The sequence below is a fragment of the Notolepis coatsorum genome (genome assembly GCF_963971535.1).
Source record: "Notolepis coatsorum genome assembly, chromosome: 8".
Taxonomy (NCBI): domain Eukaryota; kingdom Metazoa; phylum Chordata; class Actinopteri; order Aulopiformes; family Paralepididae; genus Notolepis; species Notolepis coatsorum.
In genome coordinates, this window is record NC_140172.1 from 134177103 (window position 1) to 134189395 (window position 12293).

General features: G+C 41.1%; 1 protein-coding gene across 1 annotated transcript in view; it reads left to right on the top strand.

Moving 5' to 3' along the window:
• Positions 1–12293, top strand: part of ltbp3 (latent transforming growth factor beta binding protein 3) — a 225859-nt gene that overhangs the window by 181824 nt on the left and 31742 nt on the right. The window contains 2 exon segments of the mRNA XM_084320781.1: positions 7305–7442; positions 10412–10552. Coding sequence (XP_084176907.1) covers positions 7305–7442; positions 10412–10552 — 279 coding nt within the window.

The following is a 12293-nucleotide window of genomic DNA, read 5'->3' on the forward strand; positions in this document are numbered from 1 at the left end:
TATTCAATGCATATTGTACAAGGAATATACAAGGGATATCAGGGAATATTAGAGAATATACAAATACAATTAAATATATATATATAAATAAATATATATATTCGGTTTAATCTGGCCCTTCACAACAGGTACAGTACAGTACAGCTCAATACATACAATTGTTAAGGGGATGCAGACCAGAGAAAGACTTTCATCTTGTTTACATCAGGGTCCCCCATTTTCAATTCATCATAACATATATGACATATATTGGTCTGCATCCCCTTAACAATTGTATGTATTGAGCTGTACAGTACTGCTACATCTATACATTTATGACATATCAGATTTGCAAATACAGTACTGTTTGTGATACAAAAAGTGTCCAGAAAAAGAATGTATATACATTTGACGTAGAAACTGTACATTGGAGGAGGTTGGGTGGGTGGGGTTGGTGGGTGGGGGCTGTGTTATACTCTGAGTACATACTGTAGTAGTATAGTTCCAATGCCGATTACCCCATGCTGCTTATTTCCGTACTTAAGAATGTATAAATGTTACATAGGATTTCGTTAATGTCTATTTTGTAGACAAATGTTTCTTGCACTTTTTCTTTGGCCAGGTTATTGTCATTTTGTTACTGTGGTTTGAGTTGAAACAGTAGTTTATCCTGTGCTGAAAAGTCTCCATTCCAATAGAGGGAGTATATATTTGTGTTTATTTTATTATTGTTTCACTGCCTTTTATTTATTACGTTTCCACAGTTCTTTCCTCATGTTAAAAGGATGACACAAAAAGCCAGACCGAGGGCTTGTTTTTGCCTGCCTATTTGTTTGGTGTAAACTTGATCACAAAGTAAAAAAAAAAAAAAAAAGTAGTGCCGATGTAGCTAGCTATTTTAGCCATGTTCTTGTAGTGTAGCTTGCTACATTTCTCTGGGGATAGCTTCCATTGTAGTTTAGCTATATTTAATCGAGAGTAACTTGTAGTGTAGCTTGCTACATTTTCCAAGTAGCTTGCCCATCACTGCGCTAGTAACACTAATGTGATTGATTAAATGAACATTTTATTAACAGATTGCAGAATGGGTACAATACAGTACGGCTTAATACACACAATTGTTAAGGAAATGCAGACCAGAGAAATTGATTGATTGATTGAAAATGTTATTAACAGATTGCAGAATGGGTACAATACAGTACAGCTCAATACACACAATTGTTAACACAATCGCGGCCACTGGGATGAGTCTAATAAATCTCTAGAGGACCAGCAAATGTAAACAGACGTGGGGCTGTTTGTAGAGCTAAATCTATACTTTATAGTATTGCTATCTGTCCATTCTCATTGTCAATTGAGACCATAAACCGTCCCTTCAAAATGGCTTAAAGAAAAAATAATCATCAATACGTTCTCATTTTATAGCGCCGTGAATATAAGCGTTATACGGGATTTCGGCTAGGATATTTCCTGGAAGGCGAGATAAAGGGCTAATAGCTACTACCGTTATATCCAATGGCATTTCTGTTATACATATGCTACAGTTAAAACTCAAACTGCATATGATCGGCACGATCCTCAAGCATGTATGCATGAAAGGGGGGGGGGGGGGGGCGGGGGATGTCGTTTCTGATTATTGATTACCAATAACCGCGTTAGCCTCATTAGCCTCATTCATTGATCGGATGGATGGCTATCAAAACAATGCCCGATCGGGATGTACTTTACGTGAGAAAAAGATCTTACCGGTGGGATCCCCCAAAGCATTTCCCCGTTATCGATCGCCATCTGGTAGATCGATATGTCCATTGGCTGATGATAAATCCCCTTATTGCATGGTGAAATCTGCGATCCAAAACGTAATTCAAGCTACAGGCTGCACATCCAGAATCGAGCTAACTGAAAACTCCATTGAAAGTCAAAAAAAATAGTCCACCGTTCAGCCACAGGGCACACTCCATTATCGCGACAGCGCCCCTAAGAGGATCTGGCCGGTAATGCACGTTGGCGAATTCAAAGAGTAGGGTACATCTGCAGTGCAGCTCGGCGACCTTGAATAGGTTATTAAAATGGAATAAAAGCCAAAACAACTTGCCACGGATATATCCGTCCTTCTGTCCACAACGGGTGGAATCGAATCACGGAGATATCCGTGCTTGGGCGGGATTGTGTTAAGGGGATGCAGACCAGAGAAAGACTTTCGTCTTGTTTACATCAGGGTCCCCCATTTTCAATTCATCATAACATATATGACATACATGACATACAGATAGACAGTACTGCTACATCTATACATTTATGACATACCAGATTTACAAATACAGTACTGTTTTTGATACAAGAAGAGTCTAAAAAAGAGAGTATATACATTTGACGAAGAAACTGTACATTGGATGAGGTTCGTAGGTAGAAGGTTGGTAGGAGGGGTGGAGGGGGGGGTGGGGTGGGGGGGAAACTGTACATTGTAGCTGGTGGGGTGGGGGTTGGGTGGGGGGGGGGTAACTGTACATTGGATTATCGACTAAGCCTTACTTGGTCCCAAGAAGAGGGTCTAGTGTATTATTGGGTTTAATAGGACATTTATTGTACATTGGAGGGGGTTGCGTTAGGACATTTACAGGGGCCAGTTTCGAATTGCAGTCTCTCGTAGGTGCTCTTTGAGAGTGGTTTTGAAAGTGGGTAGTGATTCACATTCCTTTACAGCTTTGGGTAGGGCGTTCCACATTGATGTGCTATAATTGCGAAACGTGTTTAGTCCCTTGTTTGAGCCGAATCTGGGTTTAACATGATTTGTGGAGCTCCCTCTGGTGTTGTGGTTGTGGTATTCACTGACCTTTGGGAAGTATTTTGACATGTACATGGGTAACTTAGTCGTGTAGTGTATCTTGTAGACCAGGCCCATTGCAAGTTGCTGTACTCTGTCGTCTACTCTTAGCCATCCTAGGTAGTCAAAGTGGGCAGGGGTGAGGTGGGTTCTAGGAGTAAGGTCAAGTAGTAGTCTGACCAGTTAGTTTTGTGATGTTTGTAATCTTGTTTTTAGCGCCTTTGAGGTGCTTTGGTACCATGAGGTGCAAGCATAGTCGTAGTACCCTTGAATGAGTGCTCCTGCCAGAGTCTTCAGGGTATTCTTGTTTACCAGAGAGGAGATCCGGTACAAGAATCTAGTTCGTTGGTTGACTTTTTTGATTACATTGGATGCCATTTTGTTACAGGAAAGATTTTCCTCTAGGATGGAGCCTAGGTATGTAATTTCATCTTTCCTTGTGACAATATTGTCACCCACTGTAACTGAGAAGCCGTCGGTCTTGCTGAGTTTGTTATTTGATCCGAAGAGAATGGACTCTGTTTTACCCAGGTGTAATGATAGTTTGTTATCAGCGAGCCAGGTGCAGATTCTGCAGAGTTCTGAGCTGAGGGTTTTTTCAACCTGTAACTTGTTCTTGTCAGAGACCAGCAGGGCTGAGTCGTCCGCGAACAAGAACAAGTTGCAGTCACAAGCTGACGACATGTAATTTGCATAAATTAGGAACAGTAGCGGTCCTAGTATGCTTCCTTGTGGAACACCACAGCTCACTGTGAGGGGGGGGGGGGGATAGGGTACCGTTTACCTCCACCATCTGTTCTCTACCCTCAAGGTAGGATTGCATCCAGCTCACTGATAGACTATCAAAACCAATTGCTTTTAGCTTGTCAATCAGAATGGAGTGATTGACAGTGTCGAAGGCCTTTTGTAGGTCCAGCATGACCATGCCGCAGTATTTGCCCGCGTCCACCTCTTGTTTGATGTGGTCGTTCAAATAGAGAAGGCATGTGTCAGTGGAGTGGGATGTTCTGAAGCCAGATTGGAATTCGTAGATTTGATTTTTTTCTGCTAGGTACTTTTCGACCTGTTGTCTTCTTTCGCCTTTGATTTTCCTCATTGCCATTGACTGGATCATGAGAAGAACAACTGAAAATCAACGGACAGGAATCCAGTGGACCTTGTTTACCCAGCTCGAGGACCTGGATTTCGCAGACAACCTTGCACTAGTCTCTCTTGTAGTCTATATATATATTGTAGTATATATATTGTAGTGTGTAAATGGGGGACCCTGATGTAAACAAGACGAAAGTCTTTCTCTGGTCTGCACCCCTTAACAATTGTGTGTATTGAGCTGTACTGTATTGTACCCATTCTGCAATCTATTCAATCAATCAATCAATGTATATATTAGGGCTGGGACTTTATCACATTCATTTATATAATTTATATAATTAACTACAGAAAGAATTAAAAGTAAAAAAAAATGTATGCATTTAATCGCATGATTTTTCTTTATTGTGTAAGAATGTTACCTTTCATAGGAGACCAGACTCATGCATGTGCTATAAGAATAAAGTATAATAAAAAAAAAATCTTAGTCTGGTTTGTTCATAAAAAGAAATTTAAATAAGAGAAATTGAGATCAATCAAGAGTTTTTTTTTCAATGGTCAACTGTTCTGGAATGTACTTGAAAGTACTGTGTTTTACTTTTACCTCGAAAGTGCTTGAGTTTACAAAAGGTCCTTTGCGCTATATATAATTCCTAAAATTGCTGCACTTTGTTAAAAAATTGCATTGATCTGTGTAGTAGCTAATACAGGATTTTGCTGCTTAAACTTATGTATAATGTATATTCATTGATTCACTCGTATACCAAGATTAATTGAAAAATGTTGCTTTTCGCATCAAATATTGATTTTTTTTGTATCCACTTTTTCTCCCATTTTCTATATTTTCTCCCATCCCAATTTCGTATCATCCAATTTAACCCTCCCCTGTCACGAACGCTGTTTCTTGCCTCCCACAAGCCGGCTGCAATGTGGACTAAGTCATACATAGCACAAGTCCCCTCCGGTACTTGAGGTAACAGCAGTCGCATCTTTTCACCTGCGCAGCTCGATCTCTCAGTGGCGAGGAGTAACGCGTGGGAGGCTCACGCTGCCCCCGACACTTCCTGATTCTACTGCGCAGGCGCACCAACCGACCTGTAGGAGTCGCTGTCCACAACGCCCGATCCCCACCCATCAGTTTCCCACCCCCTAATACGGCCAATGTGTATTAGTATGAACGACCAGCTAAACTGAAAGCAATGTGGAGTGCTGGGCAAGAACAGGCAAGCCCAGCGTCTCTGCATTCGTGGCGAGCGCCTTGCCCACTACGCCACGTAGCCGCCCCTCGCATCAAATATTGATATGCGATTAAAATGTGATTCATTTTGATTAATTAACTATAAAGTCTCGAATTTATATATTTATATATATTGCAGTCTATATATATATTGTAGTCTCTATATATATATTGCAGTCTATATATATATAGTAGTCTCTCTATATATATATAGTAGTACCGTATATATCCAAAAGAGGATATGGAGAGGGCTACAGCGTTCTTGGTTTTGTGTTTCAGTAGGTGCTCTTTGGATTCAATCTGGGGTAGGATCCGTTATAGTTATAAAAAAAAGTTGAAGTCCAAGGCAGCTCTACACATTTTTAAAAGCCTTTATTAAATGGCTCACATTATTTAGATCATTTAAAAGAAACCCACATGTTTCGGCCTACATAGGGCCTTCATCTATACCCTGATGAAGGCCCATTGTAGTATATAGATTGTAGTATATATATATTGTAGTCTATATATATATTGCAGTCTATAAGTGTATTGATTGTTTAGATCACTAATATGGATGTGATACACATCTCAGAGGACCTGACATGGTCAACACACATAGACACAGTAGTAAAGAAAGCGAAGCAGCGCCTCTACCACCTGAGACAGTTAATGAAGTTCAGAGTATCGGGGAAGATACTCCAGTCCTTCTACTCAGGAGCTGTAGAGAGCATCTTGACCGGAAACATCACTGCCTGGTATGGGAACAGCACGGCACAGGACAAGAAGGCCCTACAGAGAGTGGTGCGCTCAGCCGAGCGTACCACGGGTATTGCACTACCTCCCCTGCAGGCTCTATACAACAAGAGGTGCAAATCCAGAGCCTGCAGGATAATGAAAGACCCCCACCACCCCAATAACAGCCTGTTCCAGCTGCTGAGGTCAGGCAGACGCCTGCGAACTCCAGCTACTAGGACGGAGAGGCTTAGGCTAAGCTTCTTCCCCCAGGCCATCAGAGCCTTGAACAATGAACATTGAGAGACACAGAAACTGAACTATCCACACACAAGCACATACACGACACGCACGCTGAGCATGCTCACACACTAGCAGCCACTTTAACACTCATGCCGCACACACGCACACTTATGGCCAGAGGAAAGGCCACTTAAAGTAGTATAACATCAGGAACAGTGTATTGCACTACTAAAGCTACCTAGCATGTCCTATATGCTCTGTAAATACTAATGTACAGATACCGAGATGGCACACCATGTACCTGTTTATTGCACTGTTTTATTGGATTCTATTAATATGTTGTACCACTGTATTTTTATTGGATTCTATTATATGTTGTACCACTGTATTGCACATCGTCGCGGGCAAGACCAGCCGCATTTCATTGTATACCTGTATGCCGTGACAATTAAAACTCTTGACTTGACTTGACTTGATGGATGGCTAACAAATGCAAATATATTGCAGTCTATATATATATTGCAGTCTATATATATTGCAGTCTATATATATATTGCAGTCTATATATATATATATAGTAGTCTCTATATATATATATTGTAGTAATATATATATATATATATATATATATATATATATATATATTGTAGTCTATTTATATATTGCAGTCTATAAGTGTGTTGATTGTTTAGATCGCTAATATGGATGGCTAACAAATGCAAATATATTGCAGTTGTGTACAGCTTGTATTGTGTGTACAGCTTGTGTTGTGTACAGCTTGTGTTGTGTACAGCTTGTGTTGTGTACAGCCTGTGTTGTGTACAGCTTGTGTTGTCTACCAAACAGAGAAGGTAAAGACGACTTTGAACTGTTGAACAGTAATCCAGAACTATTTTATTGCACTGTAAAAAAAATTTTTTTATCTATTCTATTCTACTATTTTATTGCACTGCACTATTTTACTCTGTCTATTTTATCTACTCTTTTTATCATCGTCTATTTAAAACTGAATCAAACCATAATCAAGGTGGCCTGTTGGGATGTTGGATCCTAATGTGAAAAACTGTGATTTTATATGTCTGCACTTTATGTGCTCATTAATTTTTATGCCTGTCTTGAAGCACTTTGAGCTGCAGTTTCTGTATGAAAGGTGCTATACAAATAAAGTTTATTATTATTATCTAGACCGAGCCTCCTGTGTCCTGTGTTCTCCCTCAGACGTGAACGAGTGCCACGACGAGTCTCAGTGCGCCAACGGGAAGTGCGTGAACACCCGAGGTTCCTTCTACTGCACCTGCAGCACCCCCTGGAGCCCAGACCCCACCAACAGGAAGTGCGTCATCACCACGGTAGCAGGTGAGGTAAAGGTGGATCTGCGAGGGTTGCGAGCACTTGTATTTTTTTTTTTTATATATATTTTTTTACAGCTTTTATGTTCAGACATGACCGACAGAGGAGGGGGAGAATGGGAGAGGATGTGGGGAGGACATGCGGCAAATCCGTCCGGGAGCGGGAGGCGAACCCGGGTCGGCCACGTAGGTCTGCTACGCAGTATGCGGTGCGCCACTCGGGCGCCCCAACGAGCGCTTGTATTTTGACGTCGAACTCGATCCAAACATCGACCCGCCGCTCGTAGTGTTTTCTTTCTCTATGGTTGCATAGCAACAGTTATAACTCGTGGCTCGTCAGCGGTGAGTAGGTGTAACGTTTGGGGTTTTGCTCTCCTCAGGGAGCAAGGCCCTAGCGTTACCTGGTGGTAATGGACCTGCCCTGATTGCATTCATTGGCACCTGGTGTGTCTAGTTAAGGTGGCTTTATATGCTCTTGCGTGTTACTACTGACACCGTGAGTCGATCAACAGACTGCCCGTGGGTAGTGCCTATGTGAGTAACACTTATCGCTCCTGCCATGGAAGTCCATTCGCCATTTGTATTTATTGCCGTGTCCTTTCCTTATCGTCTGTATGACTTTATTGTGTGCATATGCAGCACCGTCGCCCGACGTATTTCTTTTGTGACGTGTTTTTCTGTTACGAGCTGGTAGGAGTGTAGGACCCAGGTGCAGTGCAGAACGGATAAGACGAGAAGCAGGTGTTGGTTTTCAAACAAAAGGTACTCTTTTATTTAGAGTAAAAAGGGTACACACAGACGAGGGCGTATAAATAAAAGGGGAAATACATCCGTCTCCCAAAAGCACAAACGCATAAACTTATCTATACAATAAAGGGGAGAAAACGAAGTCTCAAACACGTTACAAAAGAAATACGTCGGGCGACGGTGCTGCATATGCACACAATAAAGTCATACAGACGATAAGGAAAAGACACAGCAATTAATACAAATGGAGAACGGACTTATTCTCCATGGCAGGAGCGATAAGTGTTACTCACATAGGCACTACTCACGGGCAGTCTGTTGATTGCCTCACGGTGTCTGTAGTAACACGGAAGAGCATATAAAGCCACCTTAACCAGGTGCCAATGAATGCAATCAGGGCAGATAGACAGGTCCATTACCACCAGGTAACACTAGGGCCTTGCTCCCTGAGGAGAGCAAAACCCCAAACGTTACATGTAGGGTTCGCCTCGTTTGACAGTTTGATCTGGATTTCTTTCAATGTTGTGTTTAGTGCAACAACAAATGCTAATGTTACTCACGCTTCAAGGATTCAGAAAAAAGTACAGTGAAAGATTTGACAATACTAGGCGTGTATATAATATTGTGAGTCATGATACACATCCCGAGCGCTGAGCCACGTGTTCCAGCCTGATCTCGCTTGAAAATGTAAATAAAGTACTTATTGACCACAGGAAAAAGGTACATTATTGTACATTATGTTATTATGTAATATATTATTGACATTACGAAAATGTACAAATTGTAAATTGTACAAATAAGTAATATATTGATGTATTGGCTAGGGTTGGGTACCTTTCACATTTGAATCGATGTGGGAAAAAAAATTCAAATTGTCAAAAAAATATATATTGCAGTACCGAAATGTGGCACCAGCGGATCTCACGTGAATCGGTACTCAATAGTACCAACGTGATTTCAGTCGGTACCCTTAATTTGGTTCGGTTCGGTACCCATCCCTAGTATTGGTGTATATTGGTGTATATTGTCCAACTCTTAATTTCCGATACCGATATCAACCGATACCGATATATGCAGGGTTTCCCCCCAAAAAATGGAATAATTTCAGGTAATTAACATTACATATCTCTTGTTGTGGAATTAACACAACATTATGCATACTTTTGACAATAAATACAATCCGTTTGTTCTTACTTGCTTGCCTGGGTAAATAAAGGTTATAGAAATGTAAAAAAAAAGAAGAAAAAAAAATAATTGAAAACCGATACCGATATTTTCCGATATCACATTTTAATGCCGATATCGGCCGATAATATCGGTAGGCCGATAATATCGGACATCCCTAATTATTACATATTCAAAAAGTCTAGTTGTGAGAGCACTCGCCTGCAACCATAAGCGTTGTTAGTTTGACTCCTGGTTTGTTTTGGACTTTTTGCGATACGAAATGTTTATTTTTTTTATACGACATTTAAATATATTACTTACACAATATGTAAATCAGGTTTCAACAAGTACAATTTAAGACCTTTTTAATACCAGTTAGAGCAAACCATCTCCCAGACACACCAAGCTCCTGGTACAGTAGCTCCGCAAAAAACCACTTGAATACAAAAACATTTCATATATTTAATATTATTTAATCTCCTGACAGCCGAGCTGCCCCCCCCCCCCCCCTCCCCAAATATTTAATACCTGTGCAAATGTAAGACTTTTTGATACTTTTTAAGGCCTTGAATTGAGAATTATGAATGTAATACTTTTTAAAACGTTTTAATACCCCTGTCAATATATTACTATAACATAACGTACATTATACCTTTTTTCCTGTGGTCGATCAGAACTTTTAAGACTCGCTGAACTGTAAGAACGTTGGTGTGTGAGAGTTCAGTTGAGTTCAGTTCAGTAATGTTTTATTTCGGGTTTTGGACACATAACAACGGTCATTCCATAAATCGCCAACGTTTTACCAGCTGCTATTGCAGCATTGTCCAATTGTCCGAAAAGTGCTAGGGAGAAGCACTAGGCTTGTCGGGCCCTACCCCTGAAGACTTGAAGAGAGAGAGACAGACAGACAGACAGACAGACAGACAGACAGACAGACAGACAGACAGACAGACAGACAGACAGACAGACAGACAGACAGACAACAGACAGACAGACAGACACACAGACACACAGACAGACAGACCATTTTGATTGAGAGTGACTGAACCGTCTCTCCTGCAGGTGTGGACGAGTGTCAGGACCCGCTGAACTGTAAGAACGGCCACTGTGTTGATACTCCGTCCTCCTTCTACTGCATCTGCTCCCCGCCCTGGACCCTGGCCACCGACCGCAACAGCTGCGTGACGCCAGAGGAGCAGGCCGGTGAGTCACCGTCACGTTTATTTACAGTCACGTTTATTTACCGTCACGTTTATTTACCGTCAAGTTTATTTACCGTCAAGTTTATTTACGGTCGAGTTTATTTACCGTCGAGTTTATTTACAGTCACGTTTATTTAGCATCGAGTTTATTTACCGTCAAGTTTATTTACAGTCAAGTTTATTTACCGTCAAGTTTATTTACCGTCAAGTTTATTTACTGTCGGCGGTCAGGTGGCGTAGCGGAGATTGCGCTCGTCACCAATGCAAGAGACCACGGTCTTGACTCCCGGAGTCAGCATTGCCTAGGCTTGGGCTGATCGCTATACTAACTCGTTTGGCTGGGTTAGGGGGAGGGAAGCCGTGGGTGGGAAACTGGCGTTGTGGACAGCGGAGGTCTACAGGTCAGGTCTGGGCGCTTGCTCAGCGGAGGCAGGACTTGATGAAGGCAGCATGACCTCCCACGTGTTACACTTCACCAATGAGAGTCCTCGCTGCCAGGTGAGAAGAGAGCCACTGGCTGTTGCCGCAGGTGTCGGAGGAAGCGTGCGGATACTTCACGGTTCCCTTGTACTGACCAGTAGGAGAACATGCGCACAACAACCAGGTAGGGGAGGGGGGGAATTGGCACAACGACTAAATTGGGATGGGGAGAAAACAGAGAAAAATCGGAGAAAGAGAGATCAAATTTTCTTTTAGATTTATTTACCGTCGAGTTTATTTACAGTCAAATTTATTTACAGTCACGTTTATTTACCGTCAAGTTTATTTACAGTCACATTTATTTACCGTTGAGTTTATTTACCGTTGAGTTTATTTACCGTCAAGTTTATTTACCGTCACGTTTATTTACCGTCAAGTTTATTTACAGTCATGTTTATTTACCGTCACGTTTATTTACCGTCACATTTATTTACCGTTAAGTTTATTTACTGTCACGTTTATTTACCGTCGAGTTTATTTACAGTCAAATTTATTTACAGTCACGTTTATTTACCGTCAAGTTTATTTACCGTCACGTTTATTTACTGTCACGTTTATTTACAGTCATGTTTATTTACCGTCAAGTTTATTTACCGTCGAGTTTATTTACCGTCACGTTTATTTACTGTCAAGTTTATTTACAGTCAACTTTATTTGTATTGCACATAGGGAGGTGTAGTGATTACATCATTGCTGTTTCCGGCCAGTCCACCATCTTGAAAACGCAATGTATTTCCCCATTGCCCATTTCTAAATCGTTTCGTTTAAAACAAATAAAGCATGAGCATTTGCATGGTGTACCTTTCTGTGCGTATTCATCCACAATCTATAGCTCAACATGAAATTCGCAATTAACCAAATTTGATTTCAACCAAAAACGCTTACACAATAATGTTAGTGATAGAAGGGAACTCATTTTGTGCAAAAATGGAAAGCTTTTCAATGTTCATGAGGCAGAATTGTTACAATAGCCAATAATCCATTTTCCCAATGATGAATCCCTATACGGGTGGACCTCGCGGGCGGTCCAAAGTGACATTGGACTACACCTCCCTATTGTCACAGCTACTTGTCTGAACACCCCCTGACCTTAACCCTCAGTTAAGAAAAGGGAAAATCAAAGTAAAAGTCAGCTTTATTGTCACTTCTCGTAATGTGCAAGACATACAGAGAAATTAAATTGCGTTTCCCCCTTCCCACGGTGTAGATTAAAAATATCTAATATAAACATAAAGTAACATATATAGGACACTATAAACATA